General features: G+C 38.5%; 1 protein-coding gene across 2 annotated transcripts in view; it reads right to left on the reverse strand.

Moving 5' to 3' along the window:
- The window catches only part of EFNA5 (ephrin A5), a 218,471-nt gene extending 195,395 nt beyond the window's left edge, over positions 1-23,076 (reverse strand). For both annotated transcript variants that reach the window (XM_030471089.1, XM_030471088.1), the window contains exons 1-2: positions 22,382-23,076; positions 20,587-21,865 (exon numbers count right to left, since the gene is read on the reverse strand). In XM_030471089.1, coding sequence (XP_030326949.1) covers positions 20,587-20,711 — 125 coding nt within the window. In that variant the 5' untranslated portion in view covers positions 20,712-21,865; positions 22,382-23,076. The remainder of the gene's footprint in view (positions 1-20,586; positions 21,866-22,381) is intronic.
- Positions 23,077-27,087: the final 4,011 nt, after the last annotated feature.

Genomic DNA, 27,087 nt, shown 5'->3' on the forward strand with positions numbered 1-27,087 from the left:
GCTTTTAGTAAGAATCCTTATGTTAAATCAGTGAGTAACCTCTCTAGGCGTTTGCTTTTTAAGGATGATTTGGGCTTATATCTAACATCCACAGAGATTAAATGAGCGTTTTCATGTTTTGTTTACAAAAATGGCATAGAATTAAGTTGTTCTGAACTTCCAGTTCAGACAAGAGACTGTAAACTACAATGGAGACCTTCAGGAACCCCTTGGGTTCATGCTTTGTTATGTCCTGTTTGGTACAGCCGTTTTAATACTTTGCAATAGAATAAGTAATTATGCAAAAGAAGATGTCCATGCATGTCGTTGACTCTGAAGGAGTAAATTTTAATGCTTCAAAAAGAACTTTCATGGATGCATCCTGAATTTTCCTGGCGGTAAAATGCCAATCATAATATTAGAACTGTTCTGTTGGATGAGAAATAAGGAAGTAAGGCATACACACAAACGTGAAGAATATAGAAAAATAGAAGGAAACTGGCTTAGACATAACAGCTTGGCAAGAAGTACTTTTATTTAATCGGTGTAAGTCACAACTGATTTTTTAAATAGAAATATCAAATACGAACACAGGATATATATGCATATCCTCAGTGCGGGCAAAAGCAGCAATTCCAGTAATCCTTCCCAAGAATAATTGAAACATATAATAATAAAAATATACACCTGTATATTTTCCTGAATTTCATGTCCTAAATTATTCTCTTGTTACAATTAAAATATAGCAATGAAACTCAGTACTGGATTGTCAAGAAATAAAATTATGTTGCCCAATTACAGTACCATTGTTTAGTATTGTTTCTGACTAACCAAGTCAAATCCTGCTAACTCTCATTTCTACATTTCTCGTTAGTCGCAAATGAACAAGTCAACACAGACTCTGGTTAGCAAACAAATACAGAAGAACATAAAGTTTAACTCCTTTCTGAATCCAAAACAAAGAGGGAAAGACACACATGAACTAACTGTGTTCAGTTAGCAGGCTGTGTGCATCCCTGATTAATCTGCCTAAAGCAACAGACTGACTGGGCACAAACCCCATGCTCTAGGAGAACAGCTCTTCATCATGTTTTGTGATTTCAATTAATTCACCAAAAAGCCACACTACCACGGGAAATGGGCTGTACCAATCAAACCTGGAAACAGATAACAGTGAACCTGAACTGAAAATCAGTACCTGCATGAATGATGGGCATTTTTCTTCCCTTTTTTCTCAAGTAGGTCTTTTTCAGTGTAAAAGATGTAAATGGTTAGCAATGCACTAGGCAATGTAACTCTATGTTGCAAATTGTCCCCACATCCATTTGCTTCAGTCTTCATGGAAACATGCCTAACAGGTCTTCGTATGATTTTGGTTTGTTCTTTGAGGCCTCCTACTGTAAAATAAACACTCTTCTTGAGGAGAGTGTTGAAGAAATTCAGCTTCTCACAGCCCTTCAACATCCTAATGCTTCAAGTTCTTTCAAGAAAACACTGGTAGAATTAAATTTAAAAAAAAAAAAGTAAATAAAAAAACAAAAGACTGCAAGAAACCCATTCAATTTTATGATAATATTTGTCCAACATAAAATGTTGGTATTATAAAAATGGGAAAGGTAAATGTGGAACTTTTAAGAGAAACAGTGGGCATGACTGCATATGAAGCAGAGTATTTTGCATTAATATGGTACAGTTATCATACTCACTTGAAAATCAGATAAATCTTTACAGAATAAACAATCAAAAAGTTTTGCAGAAAACAAATGTAACTCGGTGCACTGTACTAAGTACAAACAACTACCTGTTTTTCAAACTGACTTCTACAGAAATGGGAAAACAGCTATTTAGAACGTTAACGTACAAAATAAAGCTGCATTAAGGAGCTGTCAGGCAAATGTAGCATGAGAGATAAAAAAAAAGTAAGACCATATTTCAGCCAAGATTTATAAGCTTTCTAAAAATCTCGTGGTTGCAGCTGAAATATCAGCTACCATAGTGAAGGAACACAATTTTGGTTTTTTGGGGGGTTGGATATTTGAGATTTTTAGCATAAGACTGAAGAAGCAAATAAATACATTACAATTTTGATGGGTCATTCTCTTTTAATAAATGCCATTCAATTCACAAATGAGTGCCATTTAAAACTGTTGATTTGGCAAGTACAAAAAAAAACCCCAAGACCCTACTCTAAATTGTAAACTAGAAGAGGGATAATTTGTGCAACAGTACATTGTTTTCCACTCTGAATAATAAACCCTTCCAAAATGCAGGCACTTCACACTATCTCATATACATATGCTTTAAGGTTAAAATAAAAACCTTATGGGTCATGTAACAGAAGTATTCCAATTGCTGCAGAAGCAGTAACTGAATTTTCCTGTCTATAAAATATCAATCATAATACTAAAATTGTTGTATTAGGTAAGGAAGGGGGAAGGCAAGCATACACACGAATGACAAAGATATTAAAAAAAAAAGTGGCCTAGACAACAGTCTAGTTACTTGTTTCCTTAAATGGGCTTTATTGAAAGTCACTTTGCATTCAAGGCATACAGAAAAATTCTTTCTAATGATGTTTAACTTTTTCAAGTCCTCATTTGTGATGCAGTGGTTTTCAGTAAAATGTATTTTCCAGCTCTTGGTTCAAACTCCAAGACAGAAGAAAACATAAGTACTGGTTAAAACTGCAATACTAACAAGATGTACATCTTTTGTGTTTAAAATACTAGCTCAAAGGAAAACACTGCAGAAAAAAAAGTAAATCTAAACCTTCCTCTTCTGAATCACAACTACAAATGCCTCAACTATGCATTTCTGTCTTCAGAACAGATGAAGGAACTTGAACGGATCTGGACATCAGCAAATAATATTTACATAGGGTATTCTTCTCATTAGGGGAAAAAAAAGAGGGGGGAGGGAAAATGTTTGTGAGAGGGAGTTCTACTTCAACCCAACACGTTTTATATTCTCAATTATTCTCAATTAACCTACACACCAAATCAACTGATCTCTAGTGAAATTAAAATCCTGGTTAACTAAAATTCAATCACATTGCTCCACAGCAATTTATAATAAGGTGTTACCTACTTATCAAAAGTCATTTTTTCTGGCTTTCAAATCAAGCTCCATAAGCTTGAAAAACAATGCTTTTGCTAGCTTTAAGGCATCATACTTGAAGTTTCTTATCAAAAGTATATTCTTATTTCAGGTAATTTCCATCCTTGTTTCAACTTCTCCTACCCCACCCTTGAAGATTGGTTTCTTCCTGCTATACTGCTGCTAGAGGGTGCAAGCAAAGCACAGTGCAAACTCGTTATTAATGCAGTGTCAAGCACTTCTGCTACATAGATAAAGGAATAGTGCAGTAACAAGACAATCTTATTCCCATCTGAGGAGAGTAAACAGAATTTGCTTTTATATAGCTCCTTTCATATTCAAAATATCCCAATATGCTTTACAATAATGAGACAGATACACTGTCATTTCGGTAATCTTAAACACAGAGGGCAAGGCTTTGTCTTGCAAGTAGGAAGAAAAGGAGGTCATGGGCCCTTTGAAGTTTCTTTACATCATCTAGACTGAAGGAGAGGAGGGAATGGAGAACTAAGACAATAGAAAGGGAGAAGGGCAGCTGACCATTGTGAAATATGAAAGACATCTCTCGTTACATTCAAGAAGCACCTATCTTTTTTATTTGTGTTTGTTAGATTTTTAGTTTGATGCAGCTTTTTTTTTTTTTTTTTTGGGTGGGTTGGGGTTTTTGTTTTTGTTTTTTTTTTTTTTGGTTGGTTTGGTTTTTTTTTTTTTTGGTTGGTTTTTTTGAGACTGGTACAATGCCAATCACATTTTTCTTTGAAGGCTTTTCATGGGCAGGAAGGGAGGGAGGAGGGAGAGAGCTAGGAAGCCTGATGGGATGAAATTTCAAGTTCATCACAGAAGCCGGGGATCTATATGCATACGGAGTTTTGGTGAATGTAATGTAGTAGGCTGTATTACCCACCCAGTATTACCCAACACAAGTATAAGCTTCTGCCATCCAGTGAGGATGTCATGCAGTGAGGATGGAGCAGCCAAGGAAAGCACAACAATCTGCAGTCTGCGCTTTATTGCTAATCTATGTTCCCAAATGAATTAATAAAAAGTGGTGGCCTAATTAGACTACATCCTCTGCATCTTGCCTTTTGTCTGCACAGCAAAGACAACAGCTACATGGAACAGAACAGGAGTGGTTAAACTCTCCAAAATACTTCATCCATTTCTGCTCTGATTAGAACCTTAAAACAGTGAGGGAGAGAGAGCTGCCCAAGGAGCCACCTTCACTGCCTAGCTGTTCACAAAGGATTGCAGAATCTTTGGCAAGAACCATCCCCTGAAGGAAAAAGTTGGTACCCCTTCTCCACGCCTGACCTAAATAATGCTAAGACTACATTCATCTAATACCTCACACAGAAAGAGGGTGGTTTTGGACACTCCACTTCTGCAAAGCTTTATGCAACCCACAGCTTAAAGTCCTTGCCGCCCCCCCCCCCCCCCTTTTTTTTTTGGAAGCTTCCCTTTTCTTTGCACTGAGCAGTTACACCTTCAGCTGTGTTCACTGTTTAATTTCCCCCATTGCCTTTCTTCTTCTCCTCACACATGCATACTTTAGCCCTGGCTATGGAGAGATGACTGAGAAGGAACAATAGGAGCCTTTCAAATCTTCAGAGTCAGCTTTGAGCAAGGATCAGCTCAGAGATCCAGTCAATATTTACTGCAGTTCGAAGCCATTATTTCGTGGCTCCTCCCAAGCAGAAAGCATTAGTTGGGAACCCTGAGACCTTATTTAATTTTATTCTAACAAGGTAAAAAAAAAGGGATGAACAGATTACAACCAAAAATACTCTCTCTTGGAAATATTCATGGTCACAGAAAAAGGGAAAAGGAAAAGGGGACAGGAAAAGTATAGAGGACGCTGAACAATACCACAAGTTATGTTTGAAGAGTGATCGGCCACTTACAATTAGGAAAGCAATTTTCCCCCTAAACTGATTACCAAGTTTGAAAATCATGCATTAGACAGCTACTATATGCAAATCCATTTAAAGTGACCCAAGCAAATGAAGTGTGAAAAGAAACCCACCTCTTGTCCTCTTTGCAACACCTAGGTCACAGCATGACCACAGATTATAGCATGTCAATAAAGTATAGCAGTGCGCCCTTTTGCACAGATACAACCTTCTGATGTTTGTAAACCATAAGTAAAAAACACACTTTCAGCTTATCAAGAGAACAAAGATAGAAAAATGGTTAAGAATTGACATTTTTGCACCTTAAGCACCGGTCATATGAAAGCTGTATTTGTCCCCAAAAAGGGGAAAAATGTGTTCTGTCACACATAATGACAGAACAATTAAATGTTTTTAAATAATTCTTTTTCTCATTAAAATATCATGGGTTTTTTTCTTTTTGCATTGCTATCACGCTTCTGCAGAAGTATTCATCTATTTCCAGAAGCTTGCAGAATTGCAGCAAAACCAACAAAATCAAAAGAAACATCCTGGTGGAAAACTGAGGTTGTCATTTGTAGAATCTCTCCACCTTCTTTTTCAGATTCCTCCTTTACTCCCCTTAACATATCCACATTGCCCAAAAAGAAAAAACAAACAAAAAAACAAACCAAAAAAACCCCAAAAAAAACAAAAACAAACGTTCCAAAAACACATTTCTGACAGTGAAATACAATTGGATTAACAAACATAATTTACCTGTTTAAACAGAAAGGCAGCTGTATGATTTGTTTAGAGTAGTTGGAGTCCTGTCTGAACATGCTTCCTTATGTTAGACTCCACTGAAAGTTTTGTGTAAAAGAGCCTGACAAACCAGTCATAAATCAGGAAAAATTATAACTTTAGCTTCAGATGTGTCAGGATCTTTTGAAAAACACATTTTATTTCAGCCCTGAGGTTAAAGGGCATGCAACAGCAGAACACATGTCCCTTTCCACCTCACATGTTCAATTTTCAGATGCATGGAGTTTTAATTGTGTGAGTTGCTTTATTTGAGAAGGTTGCTTTACTGTCATGGCATTTGTTCAGTTTTTGAAATTTGATTCCCAGTGCCACTCCTCTCACTTTCAGGGAAAGCTTATAAGCACCAAAAGATAGGTAGAATGAACTAGTACAATTAAAGGAAGACACAAACACATCTTCAACAGAGGTAAGACTCCTGAGTAACTATGAAATGCTTGTTTCCGAAACAGAGTTCAAAAGAATAAAGTCATAAGGCTTCCCAGTCGTGAGGAAATAAGTACAGGTTTGTAACAAGTTTATCTTACCCATCTTTTATATTGCATTCTCCTAACACCATACGCAGGGTGAAAATTTTAATCAATATACAGATAAATAAGCTTTAACATATATAAAACAAATCTGTGACCATACTCAAAACAGTAGCTAAGATGGAAACAAAGTTTTTAAGAGGAAAACAATATCCTGTAAACAACCACCGAACTAAAAAGTAAAACAGGCTTTGCAGAAGTGCTAAATGAAAACACACATTAAATCTTTGTTAGAGAGATTTAATCATTTTCTAATTTTTAACATAGCTTAGCATTACTAATAATTTTTTTTTTTAATTTGGAGAGAAATAAAAGAGAATGAAGCACAGTGAAGTACTGTTGACTGAGCAATTGATACTTCCTTGTCGTCTACTACTGCAACATAAAAAATAAAATAACATCCCAAATCATTCAGTAAGCTCAATGGGAATTTCATGCAAATACAGCACAGCATATGGTCAGAGTATGGCTAACACACTATTTCTTTTACCCTCTGTTCATTAGATTAATACTGCAGAATACAACTTTAAGTCTATTCACAACCACTTATTATGGAATACTGCAGAAAAAGGTAATTAGTAATCCCTTATTACCATAACTCACGATATTCTGCATTAGTCTGGTAATTTCTCAACTGACAAGCCATATTTGTGCAAACACTATTCTTGATTCTGACATATTATTTATTAAATAAGAACATTACTGTAATGATGTGGACCATGATAAGAAGAAAGCGCAGGAAAGGTTCTCTCTAAAACCTATGAATGTGTCTTAAAAAAAATACTATTTTTTCTTTTCCTTCTCAAAGGTGGGAAAGTTTGTCAGAACAAACCCATTAGGAATACTATCCCTAACAGGAACCACTATTAATCTCTAGCATATTTAACTGAAAACCACAGAACTTTTTCACCTGGGTACATCACCATATTTTTGGGACTGAGACATCACCAAAACTTGCTCTGTCTCTGATATTTTCATTAGAGTGTGGAAAGCAGAGGACATTCTGTCTGAAGGGTAGAGGTGAATATGAAAGAAAACAGAAAATTCAACAAGATTCAGTTAAACCTATCTGATACTAATTCTGATCTAAAAATCAAGTCTCATAGCCATCCACTGTACTAGTTTTATGAAGAAAATAACCGCACAAACACAAAGAAGATGCATCATTGCTCTGACATACGTAAGAAAAAAAACAGTACAGAAATCTTAATTGGGCATGCCAATGGTCTGATTTACTCACAGAACAGAAGTTACAAAGGCAAAATTGTTTTCATCAGTAATAATACAATAGGTCCAAACTCTACACCTGAAATAAAATGCTTACAAAACTCCTCCAAATGCTTTGTTCTGAAGATGGCCATTAGATCAATACTAAATCAAGACACCTAGTATGAAAAATGGAAAATGGAGATTTCTTTTTACAGTAAGCTATAAAATGCAGTTCAGTCAGAGACAGGGTCTGAAAAAGTAATATTAAAGTGATGTTGTAAATCACTAAAAAAAAAAACCTTTTTTTCTTTTTTTTTTTTTTTTTAAAGCTGACATGCTTCAGACTAGAAACAGTGAATACAGAGATTCTCTTCATAAAGTGTTCTTTGCAAGCAAGTTTTACATAATTGAGATATAGAGAAAGGGTTTGCTTGGAATTTGAATGCAGTGAATAGCCTTTATATAATGAGAAACAAGTATGATCTACTTCTCTAATTAATTTTCCTTTTTCATCCACACTGCCACTTGTTATGATAATGTGATTCTTAAACTTAATGACAAATTTCATACCACCTTGATTAAAGATACTGCAAATAACAACACTTTTTATTTTGTTTTTATTTTAATGAAAAATCTCTTTATACTCTGAAATCCCTCAGCCCTTTTGCTAGTGAAGTTCCTATCTACAATATAACTTTTGAGAGAGTGATTTATATTTCGTGGTTTTAAGTAAGGATTATGCTATGAAGTGTATTACAAAATGATCATGTTCTCTGCAGGAAGTGTTCCTAGTATTTTTCACAATGGTAGATTGTTTCGGGACTGTTTAAAACATAAGTTCTTCAATAAAATTGTGTATGTATTCCTTTGCAACATTTATGAACTTGGCATAAAAAGCTATTAAACATTCACAGGACACTTTTGAAATATATTTAAAAAATCAACTTCACTGAAAATTTTCAAGGATTTCCTGAAACCTTGTAGGCAACTCACTACGAATACATACAGATAACATTAAGTTGAGCCCAGTGTTTTACATTACAACTGGATCTACCAACACAGAAGCTACAAAACATGATCCAATTTCGCATGTATGCATAATAAATACAGTTCAAGAATTAGAACTTGATTTTTTGTGGGACTGAATTTTAAGAAAAATAAACTTATTTCATCAACATCTGTTGTCTCAAATTAAACATGTGCTGCACTTCCTGAAAGATGTGTCTTCCTCTCCTTATGTTGTATCTCATAGCCACTAGACACCAACAAGTCCACTGGAAACCAAGAAAAATGTCATACTTGGTACTCCATTAAATGAAACTGCTTCAAGAAAAATTGCTTTCTCATTCTCCCGGCAGCCTCAAAATACAGTGGCATAGCACAGGACAGGAATCCCTGCTCACCATTTTGGTAAATAGGTATAAATTACATGGTTTATATATTAAAGAGTTTACATTTGCAAGAAGAGGTAGCATTCTCCAGCAAAACAGGGACTTCCGTTTTGTAGAAGACTATTGTTCTACTTTTTAGAAAACAGAGACTTCTTTCCTCAATAGAGTGTTTCATTTTTTCAGAGAAAAAGTAATTCTATCCTATTTGGGTATTCACAAGATCCATCTGGTCTTTAAGAAATATCTTATCTAGAAGAGAACAACATACTGCATGTAGTGCTTTGGAATATATATAACCTGTATCCCAGTGGTGTGCTACTATATTTGATTAATTTTACCTTCATGATCTTAAGTTAATTTTTTTTTTGGCACATACCAAATTCTCCTCAACTGTATAAGGTGTCCAACCTCTCAGAGTTTAATGCCTATCTGCTAATCACATATGATAAACCAATTCTCACTTTTGAAACTGCTGGTAGCAAATCAACTACCAGGTTCTCTTTCACCTGCTTCAACCCCCTAAAAGATGGAGGTCCCTATTCCGCAAAAACTGTTAAAAAAAATTAAAAATAAATCAGTCTAGAACTTATTGTGACCCAATCAGACAAATACCCACAGAGATATATAGTCTGAAGCTGCTGTGTCCTCTCACTAGATTTGATACATGCAGATTGTGTGGCCTCACAAAAATCAACAAGCCCAAATACTGAAACTCTTATTCACGAACTACACCATAAAATCAACAACACAGACCTAAATCAACTCCCATACAAAGCAGTGGCAGAATCTTTTTCCTTCAACAGAGCTGGATCTGAACACTGCCAAAAACACTGCAATAAAAAAGCATTGGAAAGTGGTGTGTCAAAAAAACCCAACCAACCAAACTACAGTAGATCTTTTAATATCTATCAAGGCACACAATCCAAATAAATAGAAGAATTTCCTCATTAGTATCCATCAGCTCCTACTGACTCCAGCAACTTTTAAAACCAAGGGTATTTATTTAAACCACTTTCCTTAATCAAATTTAGGGACTTTTTTTTTTTTTTTTTTTTTTTTTAAGATATTTAAGAACATATAGGTATAAAAATACAGAAATAAAATCTAAGACAATCAGGCACCAAGCAGTCTCAAAAATCTCACATGGCTCCTGTCTGCAACTCTAAGTACCTAAATATAGTTAAACTTCTGGTTTTGAGGATCTATTGTCTTTTAAATCAGTGGACTAAAAAACTTGCTTAAATTACTCATTTTACAAAATACCAAAAAATAATTATAAATATTATTGTGAAGCACAACTTCACTTTTTATTGTCTTTAAAGACAGCATTCAGGATTATTCACTCTGCAATTACTTATGCCTGCATTTGGAAATATTCGTGCATCGATAAGTAGAACTGACACACCAAAGCCGCTACTGTAGTATTCAAAAATCTCTAACCCGATTTTGCTGAAGATGACCTGCACATCATGGACTGAAAACAGAAGGAAAAGGTGAACATGCAAACTAGCTGCTTTCACGCAGCTTTTTTTTTTTTTTTTTTTTTAATTCTGCTTTACTATGCAGGACACAAGCAAAAGTATACAAAGGCTAAGATGATTTACACCCAGTTAATAAATGCAGGCAAATATTGCCTTTGATCTCAGCAATTTTGTTGGGAAGCTCAGTTCACAGGGAAGCGTGCAAGACAGAAAGAGAGAAAAGCAAAAGTGACTGAAATGCAAAGGGAAAAGTATATGCAACTTAGGCACAAGTGAAGTGACAAATACAACCCTAAAATTAAGATCATTTGAATGCAGGAATAATAAACTTCCAAGTAAATGTCACTGCACTATGACTGAGTTTCCCCAATTGGGTATTGTATATATATAATTTTATATATATAATTATTAGGCACACACTTCCCATGTTCTTTCCCCCCAAAAGCAGAGCTGACAATGGTGACAGGAGAGTGTGTAATTAGTTTTTATTGTTCCCCTGACAGCCATAGCTCTGCAAGGACCCCTTGCCTTTTCCATTGTGAATGTTATGGAAAAATACACTAATGACAGGAATTTAATTATGGGCATAGTGACCATGATGGGTGCTGTGCCGAAAGTGATTGGCAGCTTTGGATACCAGATATTCACAGCAATGGTACTTTTTCTCCCATACCTTGTAACCCAGAAGACTGAAGATATGATTTTGTTAAAATATCTTTTCTAAAGCTTTGCTTATTGCCTACAGATATTATTATTAATAACCACCAGCTTAAAAACAGACAGAAAAAGAAACCCAGGCAAAATGCTAATTCGTTGTTGTTGTTCAAAAGTAGCATAAGGTTTTTTTGAAAGATCTATCCACTGACAATGCCATCAACATAAAAGAAATCCCCACCAACTCTGGCTCATAGATGACTTCTTTTTTTTTTTTTTTTTTAATTATACATAGCTAGAAACAAAGACACTATGCCCCCTTAACATATCTTTATTCAGTATTTACAATAAACTCTCCCACATTCAGCTGTAGTTGCTGAGGTGCTTTTTCGCCTGATTAATTAGCAATTGGGAGACACGCTTTTTGGCAGCTTTTGTATCCCTATTATTTTTTCTAGTTTGGCACAAAAACTCCCTTTTGGGAGCACCAGCATTTGTACTGTACCCCGCTTAGTGATGGATCACTAATTTTTAATAAACTAAGCCCCAAGAGAACTGCAAAAAGATGTATAAGTGTATCGGAGCAATAACTGTAAACAAATAATAAATTTTAAAAAAGGGGGGCAGGGTAGAAGAGCTGTTGCAGTACATAAAATACGAGGTCTTTTCCAGACTATGCATGAAGAGCCTACCCAAGAGATCACATGTAGTCTGAAGACATAGGTATAAATTGGCTTTTAACTACTTGATCAAAATCTCTTCCTTTATCATTAAAAAGCTTTAGAAGAGTGACTAGCTAATGTGGATGCACAATTTCCTTGAAGAACATTATATCTGAATGTCCCTTCACTGTTTCTCATCCCTCCCCCACTACCAGATGAATGAAATTACTCTGTGAAGCAGATCTCTATGAAGAATGATCACACAATTCTGGACCAAACGGTTCTATGTCTATGCAGCAGTCACAAATCCCTGGCTAAGCTGAACAAAGCAACATTATTCCTAAGTGGTAAGTTTGGGAATATAAAAGTGAAGCTGTCTGGCTCTAAAGTGGTAACTTTCAAATAGCTGCAGAATCAACATTGGCAGTCCATCCCCCATCCAGCTGGCTCTCAAATCAGCAACTTCAAAAATGCAGTTTGCCATTATGGTGGCTTAAGGCACTTTGTGTGCCAGTGCAATGACCATGCTGTGTGTGCGTGTCAGAAGGTCAATACTTTCAAATTCCAGAGTCTCTCTTTATTTCCTTCATTGCTGGAAACAATAGGAAAGAGAGCAGGATTGATAGCTCCTATTTTGTTAACTTCTGCTCATCAAACACCCTGCCTGTATGAATACATAACTATTTTTTTAAAATCTGAAATCTGATCAGACAACTAAAGTAAAGAAAAAAAACCAAAACCAAAACCAACAACCAAACAAACAAAATTAAAAAAACCCCAGCTGGTTTTCCTGCTCATTAACAACCTTAATTAGCAAATTTCTTTGCAACAACTTTTAACAATTCCGGTGGACCCAACATCATGAAAGCTGCTAGCAGTCTTTACCTAATGCTGATGAACTAGCATAGCCTCAAAGATCGTCATAAAATCTATCAGTAACTAAAGGAAAATACTTACTTTTTTCTGTCCTCTCAAAAAAAAAAATACATCTATATTTTACTTACACAGCACTGCCAAAACAACAAAATACTAGACATTGAGGGATATGGCATTTTTTTGTTTAGTTTTCATGAAAAGATTTAGAATGTGTTCAGCTCCAGTTTAAAAGGTACAGACTGAGGAAAGATACTCAGATTTATTTAGAAAATTAAAACAAATACAAAGTAAAAATTAAAAATCCAATGTATAATACTAGAATGATAATAAAAATGTATATATATTTCTTAGCAATTCCCTAAGTGATAACATAATGTGAGCAAGCAGAATTTCTTCTGAACTGTATTATGAATATGAAAAATACTGCTTTGAAGTCCACAAAAGCAAAAAGGTGGTGCTTCATTGCTACCCACCAGGGAAGGGCCGCAGCGATCAACTGTTACTGATGAACAACTCACACAATGTGAAGATGCCCACCACTGGCCAGCACTCACCTCTAAGCAAAACACTTCAATATTTGGGGGAGGAAAAATTGTATTTTAGCAGATAAACAATGTCAATGATACACAGCTAACATTAATTACAACACAAAACACATGTAAAAATATGCATCCTTTTAAATGTCACAAGGCCAAATTTTATCTTTCAGAATGGAACAAAAAGATACTCTAGCAAAGAGTGGTCAAAGTCAATGCATCTCCTACTCCAGTTTTTTACCTCACCAGATGATTCACAAGCAAATCATTCCTTGTCTGCACTCCAGCGCCATTTCATTACCATCATCAAAACCTAAAACTGGTGCATACCAAATAAGATGGTTCTTCAAGAGTCCAATGAAAACAAACAACAAATATACTCAGTGATAAACACAAAGTAAAATGTTTTAGTGTGGGTATTACTGTCGAACAGTTCCTCATTAGATTAATATGATGAATTCATGACGGAAAAGAGAATTACCAAAGTAGAAATTAACTACTTAGAAGTTTTGTCAGTTTGAGATATTTTTTTTCTTCCATGCCATGTATCAGCATGGATTTGTAAATTCTTCCACTAGACTATGATGCAAGTGACAATAAGAATTGTAATTTTCAAGGCTTTTCAAGTAAAAACTGCCAAACCTGAAGAAGAATTTGCTACAAATTGGCATTAGCCATTCAAGCAGATCTTGCTAATTAACAGGAGTCTTGTGTATCTTCTCATTAGCTGATTTTTCTTTTGACAGCATTTTTACTGTCATGCATTTAAAGAGAAAAATGCCCACAAAACTCCAAGCATATCAGTTAACAGAACATGGACATTAAACAATTTTTCTACATTTTGCAGCAGTCAAAAATAAAACAACCCTTTTTTTTTCATAAAACTAGGATCTAACAATGTATTTTCATTGACCTGTCAACAGTAAAATATGAAGGATGTTTCCCCAGATGAAATATGTATATACATATCTGTGTATTGGAGAAGATGCACGTCTTTTTCTTTTATTGGAGTTCTACAGAAGAGAAATACAATCTCAATCCTTGCGGACCAGCATTCTTTTTGCAAATATTTTCAAATAACTGATTTTAACACAAATTACTTAAAAAATCTGTAGGAGTGGGAATTTGTGGGTTTGTAATGTAACAATCTATGCTCAGTTTCTTAAAAAAAAGATTTCAGACATCTATACATGCTTGCATACTACAAAATAATACCACCATTTTAAATGAGCTCAACTATAATCTAGCTTGTAGAGATTACAATGAGTAGAGAGAATGCAGAAATGCAAGGAAGACTTCTAGTGCATGAAGGATTCTAGTCTTCCATTCAGCTATGCTGAAGCGCATTACAGTAGAGCTTACTCACAAAAACTGTAATACCACCAGAAAGTAATTTCAATAACATGTCTGTTTATTTTAAAACAAACGTTTCCATTTCATTATGTTGGTGTGCTGCTGACTGACTAAATTTTAAGCACAAATGCAATGAGAACTTAAACAAAATAGGGACCTCTATTCTCAGCAGTCAATTACACCACTCAGAAACACTGGAATATTAAATTAATCATAAGACTAAGGACATTTTAAAAAAACAATGCTCAGAATTGGATAGCAGAGCAAAAAGTTGGAAGAAAATCTCAGTTCCAGAATACTTCTAATTGCATTTTAAAGATCTGAAAAGCAGTGAGCCAAAGCAAGAGGTTATATTTCACAGCTATGGACAAACTATTGTATATTCATGCTTTCTCCAGGAAAGGTAGCGTCTTTGTTAGTATCTTCTCTAAGGTGATCCAAATGACCAGCCTTCTTTACGTGCTTTCTTAAAGTCTGATATTCCAACAATGTAGTACTCTGCCCAGCAACAGACTAGCTTAGGAAGAAGCAGTAACAAGGTACTCTAATAGGCCCAGAGAGCTCTCAAAGCATATCCCTGTAATCTTCTCTGTTTCTCTCTATATTTGTGTGCCTGAGTGCTTGCTTATCTACCTACCCACCTATTGACCTGGCAACTACTAGTGTGCAAAGAAACAGCACAATGGGAAGATGGCCAAGAACAAAACCACAGATTCTAAAAAAAAAAAAAAAAATAATATTTCATTATTATTTTTAATTTTAAAACAAAAGACATTAGGTGGAAGATGGGACCTGGGAGTTAGTTTGTAAAGCTACCTGTTTTCTAAACATTTAAGAGTGAGATTTTTTTTCTCACTCAACCATCATGATTTACTTTACACCACACCACCTTCTAATGACATACGCCAATGCATACACACATATGTATATATGTGCATATATATGTGTAAGTATACATATACATACATTGAAATGTATACATATTTGCATATGAATGTATACATATTACATATCCCTCTCTATATGAACGCAAAGACCATGACTCCTGAAGAACTAACTGCATTCATTCATTTTCTCAGCCCAGCATGAAACTGGTAGATTGCTGGGATCATAGCAACAGGGAAGAGAAAGGAAGGATCATCTTTATCTGTCCCTCTCCGAAAGGATATAAGGCTAGCAAACAGAAGGCAGTAAAGTGTCCTTACTATGTGCATTTGGAAAAGATTTAATAAGAAGCATTTCTTGAAGACCATGTACTGCTTTAACAAGGTGCCTTTTATATGAAGGTGGAAGCCAGTGAAACTATTGTTCTTTGTGTAATTTTTCCACAGAATGTTTCAAACTGTTTCAAAACCCCACTTTTAAAATAAAAACATTTTGGATACACAAGGTGCTAGTGAAACTATCTAAAGCACAGAAAGTAGGTGTAAAGAATGGAAGGCTCTACTACCAGTCATTCATTACAAGAAATCAGTCAGAGATTTCTTGAGCCCTCGGAGCAAGCTGCTGGATAAAGTGCTCTCAAAATACAAGCTATGTAGTTTCAAAACAGTTACATAGAAGTGAGTGTGTGTGTACCCCAAGTACTTCAGTTCTTATGCTTCCTTTGACATATAAAATTTATATGGAATACCAAAACAAAAGCAAATGCCTTGGTTTTGCCCCTCTTCACCCCCAACTTCTTCGTTGTTCTTAGTGCACATAACTATCTTCATTCGACTTCAGCCATTCCTGCATGGTTTCTCTAATCTCTGAACACAGGTAGAACTATTCCTAGTTGGAAAACAAACAAGCCAAACAAAGAAAATAAACCAGCCACATGACCTCAACATATCAACCAACATGCCATGGTGAAATCTGCAAACACATGTAAATGGATGGTAGGCTGCTCAGACATCCACCCAGCTGGCCAGAATACTCCTGAGCAGCGCCAGGCATGCATAGGCAGCCACGGCTTGGGCTTCTAAAAATTAACTCTATGCATCTGGCTGGTTCAGGGAGGCACTTAAGTACACATCCATTCATCCACATAACTGCAACAGAACTTAAGTGCATCAGTATGCACTTCAGGGAAGTCGGATGCTTTCCTGAACCAGTGCCTAAATACTCAGCTACAGAATTCACCTAAGTTTAGACACCCATTGTGAAATTCTGGTCTATGCATAGAATTTTCAGAAGCATGCACTCATTTTTCTGTTCATTGCTCCCAAGTACCTATCTTGAAAAACAAACAAAACAAAACAACAAAAAACAAAGTAACAAAAAAAAAAAAAACCACCCCAAAAAAACCCCACACCTCTAGCAATATTGATCAAATAGTGGTATCCAGCTTAATTATGGAAACTCACCCATTGAAGTTGAAATGATTTTTCAGTATCTAAATTCTCTAATAACCATCTGATGCCTTGATTTTATTATCCGCATAAACACACAAAGAGAAAATATATGAGCATCCTACATCTTTATAGTTCGCTTGTGGATGTAACTTTATACACAATTTTCCTGTATAAGATACAGCCAAATCCAATAATACTTCTAATAAAAAAAATATTTGCTTTCATGAGAGTACAAGCTTTGGCCTCTATATATGACCACAAACTAGACTTGAAATGCAAGTATTTGTAACCACCTTGAAACTTGCAACAATTTTTGAAACGACATAACCTGCCACTGAAACAACTTACAGGGAAATACCTAAACATAAACCACAATCTGGAAGCAACAACCCTGCAAGCAGAAAAATGTAGCAACAATTACAAGTAGTTCAGCTTGAACTCCGACAAGATTAAAAGAAATAGCAAGCACTAAGCAAGTAGGCCACTTCAAAATTTGGCCCAGATACACATTTTGGCTAAATTCTAACTTCAAGGACACTAGTAACCAGGAGTAAGTGAATATGCTCCACTACAAAACAAAATCCGTAAACTATTTTAAATGTTGGGTTCAGAATAACATTCTTTGACAATAACATTTTGCTGTCCCATATAAGAACACATATGCAAACAGTGCTGAAAGACTAATGCACTTTAGGATGGTAACTAGAATTTATGTAGGCTTAATTCTAAGCCTACATAAAAAAAAATATATTAGAACAGATTTTCAAGCTTACTTGAGATTTATTACCAATCAAAAAAAAAAAAAAAATTTTATTAAAACCCCTTACTTCATTATACTTTAGGACCCTGACACTTTAACATAATCTCACCTAGAACTGGACTACAGTATTTATGGTACTTCATGTACACTGATAATTAAATACATAACAAAAATAAGGCACAGGAATACTTAAAACATTTCTAAGAACAGAGTTAGGCTCTGTAAGAATATGCAACTTCAATACTTCTACATGCTAATGATCATAGGACATTTTTAATTGTTCTAGCAGAACTTTGGCAACTAACCAAGAAATGTAATAAGAACTTTGCTAATAGGCTCCTAGGATTTTTTTTTTATTTACCAAATATTGTTCACACCAGGAACACTTATCAATTGGGCTACTCATCAATTTACTAATGTGCCTTTTAAAAAGAAGGTGATCTTTATGTATTTCAATAAATCGCTAGAGTTTCATATTAAAAAACTAAACATCATCGTGTCTGAGGAAAGTACAATCATTATTAAATTCTTCAAAGTTTTGATGGAACCTTAGAGTGCCTTTAATCATTATCAAAATTATGAACATTTCATTTTTAAAGTGAATAAATTAGCACTACAGCAGTTTATTAATTCTGAATAAATGCAGTAAAGAAGTAAGCTAAAGCACAATGATGGTATTTGTGTTTAACAAATGACAGTATATTTTGCCTTCTAATTTCAAATGGTTATCACCAAGTAAGCAACCCTACTTACTTCTATGTGTATAAGAAACAGACTGTTCATCTCCCAAGTCTGCCTCTGGAAGCAGATACATCATTGTGAAGTTATTCCTGCAACATTGTTAATTAACTGCTCTGACAATTTTGATAACCAAAGCGGATTTTGCCTTCAGCTTAAATTCTAACGAAACGAATTCAAAACAGGGGCATTCTCTTTTCTTTGGGTCTCTTACACCTACAATTCAGGTGTTTGCCTGTTTTTCTGTAATGATCATGTAACTTGGAAAGCACACAAAAACTGGCACACTGTGTAAAACAAAGGAGTAATATATCTGCTCCCTGCTCTTTCTCATATTTCTCACTCACAGATAAACATGCCATGTCCAAATAGACACTTGCACTGTGAGAGCACAGTGAATATTTTAAGACAAGAAAATTTGTTTTTAAAAGAGAGGGTTTAGAAACATAATTCACTCTTTCTCTAGCATTTGGAAGAACAACAAGACTACCTTTTCTTTGCAGTCTGCTGATGTTTAATGTTGGACTAAGAAGAAATTTCATTGATGGTAACAAAATAAGATTAAAATTACAAGAATCCTTACAAATCCATTCAATGCATAATACCTACCAACTAGATAAGTGCTGCTTGTACCTTCCACTACCTTCACCTATGTGTAGTTACTATGTAAGCTCATCACACACAGGACAGCAGAAGTGAAAAATCTTGAATGTAAGGCTATTTTTGCAGTATTTTAGCTGTTACACCACCAATGTGTGCATTTAGTCAGACCTATTTCAACAATCCTCCTTCTGCCCAGTGGAATTTGTGAATTTTACTTATACACCCACCCACCCATCCAGCAGTTAATTTCATTTTGCTTAAGAAGAACAGAAAAAACTCTGGTTTTGAGAGACAAACAATTTTTTGAGAAGTGTGTTCTTTGACGTGAGATGTAATTTTTCACCTTATTTACTCTGAACATCTTATTTTTTATTTTTTTTTTAAAGTCACACATGTAAAAAGAGGAAAATGTAGAGAGGGGCGTTTAGAATTATAAATGTTCATCATTCCCAGGCACGATTGTTACTTTGGACAAATCTTCTTTGTCTCAAGCTTTTTTTGACAACTACTTATCACTGGGGCGTTGTTACCAGGAACACAGCATTAAAGTGCTGGGCAGACTAAGTCAGCCTGGGCACTTGAAAATTCTGCCCGTTAACTTCTGCATCACCTATTTTGAAGCTACTCTGGAATACCGAGTAGAGGAGTTCTCTGCAGGCAACACAGATCTATTAAAAAACATGACCTGTGACAAAAATCAATGCACTAATCTCAAACCAAACTGCAGTATCAGAAGCATAAAAAATAGATAACCTAAGATAAAATGTCCCCAGATTTACTTAAACTCTAGCTAGACAGGGTTTTTTTGTGGATTTGGTGTTTTTTCTTTCCGGGGCGGGGGGGTGGGGTAGAGACAATTAAAAAACGGACAAGTTTGCTCACAAGCACTATACCAAGGCACCAAAAAAAAAAAGAAAAAAGTAATACCCAGGTGGCTTTTTACCCAAACACATGGATGCCATTTGGAGCAGGACTGAAATTTTCTGATGATAAACACGAAGGAAAACTCCAGAAAAAAAAAAAAAATGAAGCCTCCGTTTCCAGCGGCAGGCTCGCTGAACCGCATGCTAAGCCTGCTGCCGGAAACCCTCCTGCGCACCCGTGCGCGGGGAGGCTCTGCAGCACCGCTCACCCCGCCGGGGGCACCGGCCGTGCGCCGGCAGCCCTGGCCCAGGACGCCGTACCTACCTCGCTGCTTACGGGTACCTCTAGCCTGCCCGGGAGAGCCCCCCGCTGGGCGGGCAGGGCAGGGCCGGGCCGGGCCGGGCGAAAGACACCCCTCCGCCGCAGCTGACAGCGATCCCGCCCGCGGCTGCCGCGCAGCCGAGGCCGGCTGCTCCTCTCCGTCTCGTCCTGTCCCGCCCCGCCAGGAAGGGAGACCCCCGCCTCGGGAACACGCCTCGCCTGCCGCGGGAGCCCGCCGGGGGACGGCCGCTGCCCGCGTCCCCTCATCCCACTCCAACTCCCGGGGGCGCCTGTGTTCCCGCAGCCCACGCCGCACCGGAGGAGCATCCGCCCGGTGCCCGCCGAGCCCGGGGGAAGGGGGGGGGGACACAGAGGAGAAAAATGCCACCGCCCCTCTCCCCCTTCCCGCGGTCGCTGCCTGTATCCCGGACCCTCCGAAAAAGAGTTTTCCTCCCCTCAGCTTGCAGCCAGGGCAGTTTCTGCTCGCCCCGCGCCCGCCCCGCGTACCTGGGGTTGGTGCTGTTCCAGTACACGGCGTAGCGGTCGGCCACCGCCTTGGCGCCGGGCTCCTGGCCGCGCACGCACACCCACAGCGCCGCGGCCGCCAGCAGCAGCATCTCCACGTGCGGCATCGCGGCGAGGCGGGATGCAGAGAGATGGAGAAAGGGGGGCGGAGGGGTGATAAAAACAAACTAAAATAAAAGCAAGTGTGGAGGGCGCAGACAGGACCGAGCCGGGGCGCTGGAGGCGGCGGGGTGAATAAATAAAAAGCGGTGCGCAAGAGCCGGGCGGGCTCCGCACCGAGCGTCTGCCGCCGCAGACGGGCAGCCGGCAAAGAGGCGCGATCCGCGGTCCCTCAGGGAGCCTCACCCCGGCGCGGGGTGGTGGGAGCCAAGGCGGGCGGCGGCAAGAGGCGGGCGGTGCTCATTCACCGGGCGTCCCGCACGGAGCCCACGGCACGACATACACTGGCCCGCCGGCGCGGCGGGCAAAGGGGCGCCGCTCCTCAGTCCCCTGCGAGCGGCCCCGCGGCTGTGGAGAGGCCGGGAGAGCGAGGAGGAGAGCGGGGAGGAGGGAAAGGGAAGGAGATCTTTCCCCTGCAAGCCCACGGGCGGTCCTGGCAGTGTCTTAAAGGCTGGGAGAGGGGCGAGAAGAACCAGCGGATCTTAAAGTACAAAGTTTATGTTTTCCTTCCTGCCCCTCCGCAAATGAAAAACAAACACACAAAAAAAAAAAAAAAAAGAACAATAGAAGAAAAAAGGGGGGAGGGAAAGGGTGCGCGACGCAAAAGCCCTGAGGAGTTTGTTTGCTGCGCTGATGGAGTTGGGGAGCCTGTTCTGCAGCACAGAGCGTGTCTTGATGGAGACTTTGTAGAGTGGTTTCTTGTCCTTCCTGTTCCTGGGCGGTGGATGCACCAAGGACTGAGCAACAGAGAAGGCGGAAGGGGGGAAAAAAAAAAAAAAAATGAAGGGGGGAAAAAAAAAAAAAAAGAGTGGTGGGGGGGTGGGGGAGGGGGGAAACGGCCAATCCAAGAAATATTGCGGCGTGGAAACCAAGGAGATGGAAATCAAAAAAAAACTGTTTTATGACGGGGCGTGGAGAAAAAGCAGAACCTCGGAGAAGTAGAAAATCAAGCCTGCAAACTCCTCTGATGATGCTGGTCTTGGCTCGCCTCTCCTGCTCGGGGGACGAACGGAGCGATACGGCGAGGTGCGGAAATCTCCTGCTTCAGTCTCCCGGAACCTCTCTCTGATAAAGCAGGGTCCAGTCTCGGGAACATCAACTTCTGCGGAAGGACAAAACAGTTTGAAAGAGCAGGAAGGGGGTGAGAAAAAAAGAATCCACCCCTCAGATGACTACACAAGGATATCGGGGTGGGAGGAAAGAAACCCAATTCTTCGTCTAGATCTTGCCCAAAAGCTGCTCCCCTTTCCCCTCTGAAGCAGCAGCAAGAGCAGCGACGAAAAATATACCACGCCAGCAGGCAAATAAATAAACTTGAATGCAGCGGCAGGCAGGGAGGGATCGTAAAGAGCGACGAGGATTGGAGGGGCAAAAGTCGGTTTTGGAAAAAAAAAAAAAAAAGAAAAAAAATTGCTTTATGGGAGGGAAAAAAATCCCCTTTAAACAGTCACGCCCCCTTTTGCAATGACCGGTCGCTTCACTGCGTGTAAATCCGACATCAGCAACCTGGAACCGCTCGGAGCCAGGCGAGCTGCGCTGCCGAGGTGCACGCGTGTGCGCGGCCGGGGCAGCCGCAGCGGGTGGTACGCGGTGCGCGGAGGTACGCGCGCATACATACATGCACGCGCGTGTGTCCGAGGCGGGATCTGGCGCCGGTGTGCGGGAGGGACGGAGGCGAGGAGGAGGTGGAGGTGCGGACGGCAGGCTCGGAGCACGGGCGCTGCTGCTCGATCATGTGGGGTTTTTGCATGCAGTTTACTTGTCGAAGGGGGGTCTGCCCGCGCAGCCACTCAGCGCACAGCCTGCTGTTTGCTTACAGATTGGGTTTTTTCCTTTCTTTTCTTTTCCTTTTTTTTTTTTTTCCACCTCGACGCCATTGGCTCGAATCACGAGAAAGGAGGCGTCATCCCAGGCTTCTCCTCCCCCTCCATGCCAAAAAAAACCACCCAACCCCACCTTCTGGAAACCTGACTAATTGAATTACAGAGACGTCGGAGTGGTTCCTGTACAGCCCTTGTCGCTGAAGGTAACCGTTTCAGCGCCGGACTCCGCAATGGGGTTTTACGCGGGCTGTGTTGGGATGAGTTTCCGTCTGCCGCCCATAACGGTGCGCCGAGAAACGCAGTCGTAAAAAAAACTCCTTCCCACTGACCACCCAGGGCGGCACCAGCGGCCGGTCACCCCTCCTGCAGAAGCCGGCGGCACCGCTCCAGAGCAGGAGCAGGAACAGGAGCGGGAGGCGGCGCCGGCCGCGGTCATCCGCGCAGCGCAGCTCAGCGCGGGCAGGTGAGCGGCTCCCGCCGGAGCAGGCTCCGCCCCGCCGCGTTGCCGGGGTGACGGCTGCCGGGGCCCGGGGGCTGCGCTGGCCGCTCCTCCCGCCTCGCCGCCATCGGAAGCGCCCCAACTCCCCCTAGCGGTCGAGGCTGGCGGCGCACGGCGCCCCTCAGCTCTCTCCTGCGCTCCTCCGCGCTTCTCTGCTGTCCTCCGCGCTCCACTCCGCTCCTCTACGCTCCTCTGCGCTCCCCTGCGTCCCTCTCCTCTCCTCGAATCAATCCCGTGGTTTCATTTTTTTAATATCTATATTATCGAAAGATCTGTACGATTTGCAAATCTTAATTATCAAAGGCCTAAAAACTTGTCTCAATTTTGTCTCCCTGTGGTCTCCTTCAGCCTTGTTTTTAATATATTGATGTCTGTGGGCTAGCCTTACTAGGATTCAAAGTACATCAGCTGAATACCCCAGGTATTGCAGGCACCATAAAAACAAACTTTTCTTCATTCCTTTTCATTTAAAAAAACCCAAACAAACCAGTGTTTCCAATTTTTTGCTGTCTTTGAACTGAGTTTTTTGAATAGGAATGAGCACATCTAATGTCTCCTTCGTCTTTTACCCCCAGCATGGACAGACATGTGGAAATCACTGCCATTACAGAAGGCAAAATAATTAACACTTTTTTTTTTTTTTTTTTTTTGGTTGCCTCAGAAGAATCTCAGACACGTTTGTAAGGAAAGCTTAATAATTTTTTTTTTTTTCCTTTGTTCATGCCTTGTGAGAATTATCACAGGGAAAGAATGAGGGGTCAGTTTGTATAACTTAAAGCATCTTTCAATAGTGAAGTCAGAGCTTAATGTAGTATATAAAATACTCTTGCAGAGCTGTAGTATTTGTGGTTTCTCTTTGTTCTTTGGGTGTGGGGGTTTTTGTTGGTTTTGATTGGTTAGTTTTTTGGGGGAAGAGGTTGTTTGTGGTGTTTTTGGTTTTGTTTTCTTTAACACATACAAAGCTGTGCAAAAGGATTCCAACTATTAATAACTGAAAAAACCCACTCCAAAAAGGACTAACTATAGCAGGACGGTATCTTTTTCTTCCCCTGCTTTACTTAGCAAGCAAGCTGTAGGTGGCTGTTTCTTATTAGTTCATAAACAATACAAAGACATAAATCCTTTGGACTCAAAATAAGAAGTAAATTAATTCTGCAAGTAAAAAAGCAATACTTTAATGAACAGAGGGCGAGATTTTTGTTACATCAGAGCCAATTTATATGAACCCATCAAATACCCAATACTCAGAAGCATGTCAGCTTCTAGTCCACTCTCTATTTCCGTGATTACATGATTAAACAATTATTGATGTCATAGTTGTAAACCGCTTCTGTATACCGATGGCCTCCGGCATTAGCCTTCATTTGGCAGAAAGGTAAAGACTGTTAACAAGTGATTCAACATCAGTTAAACCATTTTGAATACAGTCTTCAGAAAAAAACAATATGTAGACACAGTAAGTGTCTGAAACTGCCTCTAACGAGCCTCTGTGGCTGCTGTATCTCCAGCTTCACAGCGTGAATGAGTCTTTAACGTACAGTGTTTAGCTCCTACTTTCTTGGTAGTTGCGAGGAATTTCAGTGTATTGATATGCTGTGCTGCAGTTACTATGCTAATTGACCATGTACCTCAGAATAATTAAACTGAGCACAGCTTAAGACTTTCATCTCAGGCAAAAGTGATAAATCGGTGAGTTTTCTTTCTCTGCTGATTTCTCTTAAAAATACACATTGTATTTCTACCATTGTTCGGCAATACTTAGTATCTTGAGCAGATACAAATTACTTCTGGCATTACAATGTAGGTAGTATTGTTACAATAATTGAAGTGATTTACTTTGCTGTTCGAAAGTACTTCAGCACCCATGAAGCACAGAAAGTAGATACATCCACATTTTTTCCTATAGCTTTTGTGTATTATTTTTATCTTTTGTAAATTTGAGTAGTATTTCAGAAGTAAAACTAACTAGTAGAGCCCAATCCAGCTTTTTCTTTTTCTGACATAAGCTCCGATGATTTTAATGAGTTAAACAAGCAAATCCCATGCCATTATTTTTTTTTCTTTCATTTTTTCCCCCCTGTTGTTAAAACATGGAGAATTAAAGAAAAACCTTGCTGGAAAAATGGGTGTATTTTGCAAATCAGTAAAGAATATAGCTGCATTTCAAAACTTTTGTTTTCTAAAAGTCTTGCGAAAATGTATATCTTTAAATCATGTGTTAACATTTCAGAGGAACTTGATTAAAGGTGGTTGGGCAGAAAAATATATAATCCTCTAGCCTGTGTGCATTTAAATGATCTTTGGTGTTTTGTTTAAAAGGACTGCACAAAAATACAGCTTTTTTGTTTATTGGTGGTATCCCTAGAAATGTGTTTTTCAGGAACTGAAAGCATCACACTTCCTTATATTTTTAACTACTCTCTGATCCCATAAATATGTTGCTGAAGAATGGCTTAGAAGCAATCTCAGCTTCAAGTTCTGAAAATTAATAACTGAAGAGAATGGTTAATCATTACAAATTCTCTCATCTTTTCCTGTAATCGCTGATACTGTAAGCTGTCAAAGAGCAATACAGAGCAAAACCTCAGACTAATTTCCATGTGAGAGGAGTAGGTACTAAAGCCATAAATAATACTGTTAGAAAGAATCACTGAATTCTTTGTAGGGAAGTGTATTCACTGTTTGACTGCAAATATTCTCAAGTAAGAGAAGAGTTTTCCTTCTAGGTGATTTCTCTAACCTAATGGTATTTTTTCCCTCTTGATTACATTTACCTGTGAGAGACTGTGTGTGTATGTACTCCATATGTGCCTTTGTGTTTTGGGTTTGGGTGGGGGTTTTTTTTAGTAGGAGGAAGAAATAATCTTATGCAAAAGAACAGAATGAAATACTTGCAGATGAACCTGACCCAGTATTTACTTGTGTGTGTGAGTATTTTTGGCTGGCTAGAACAGAGCAATTAAATGAAGATTCTTAATGTTCTTTTTATTAAACTGTCTGGCAACTCCTTTGCTTCTCTAACCCTCATTTTCCACTCTACCAACCAGAAATAACATATATGCTTATTTTACTGTGATGTGCTGAGGCTCAATAACTTCATGATTTCAAATGTCCAAAGGAGTAACTTTGAGATCCTGTATCTAAAAAAAAAAAAAAAAAAAAAAAAAAAAAAAAAAAAAAAAAAGAAGAAAAAAGCCCTAATAGAAAATACAGTAATGAATACTAGGCAACTTGGAGTGAGGAAGAGGTTATCATCCAGTGACTTTTTCAGGCTTGTTATTTTGTCTGGAAATCATACATATTTCTTTTTCTATATGGTTCTTAAGAATTTGCTTGCCCTTTTTTTTTTTTTTTTTTGGTGAAAATTATCTACAGGTATCAGCTTTGCTTCCATTTCAATTTGTCAGTTCAATATGTCTGTGTCTGCTAAGCAGTCAGAAGAGCTTCAGCTCACAAATTAGGCAAGACCTCTTCAGTACTTAACTATAGATGTTAGTCTGAAAAATTCAGAAGTTTAATATATTGAGGAAAACTTTGAAAAGAAACTGAAAGATTTGCTGGCTTCATATTGACATTTTATGGTTTTGGTTTTTTGTTGGTTTGGTTTTTTGGGTGTTTTTTCCTCCCACCTCTCCTCCCAAAGTTTGCAATAGGAAGAATTACAAGGTAGGAGATTTTAAAAAATATAAATGGAAGCAGGACGCTTATCTACCCCTTAAGACAACAGAAAAATCTACTTTAAAGTTCAGTGTAATATTCCAGTGTTTCATGTGTATATATGTAATAACTTAGACACCACGTGTTGCCGTTCAATTTCATGGGGTTTTGTCTTTGCAAATACTTTCACTCACGTTTGCTAAATATCTAATCATGAGGAATTAATTTGTTGACACACTTTAGATAGCTCTAAATTTGCGCCTTTGTGAAGTTAAAATATTTTAATACTATCATTTTGAAAGGCCAAATTAAAGTGTTTGTTTCTACCCAGTCAAGATCCTATGT

This window comes from Strigops habroptila, chromosome Z (assembly GCF_004027225.2).
Source record: "Strigops habroptila isolate Jane chromosome Z, bStrHab1.2.pri, whole genome shotgun sequence".
NCBI classification, from domain to species: Eukaryota; Metazoa; Chordata; class Aves; order Psittaciformes; family Psittacidae; genus Strigops; species Strigops habroptila.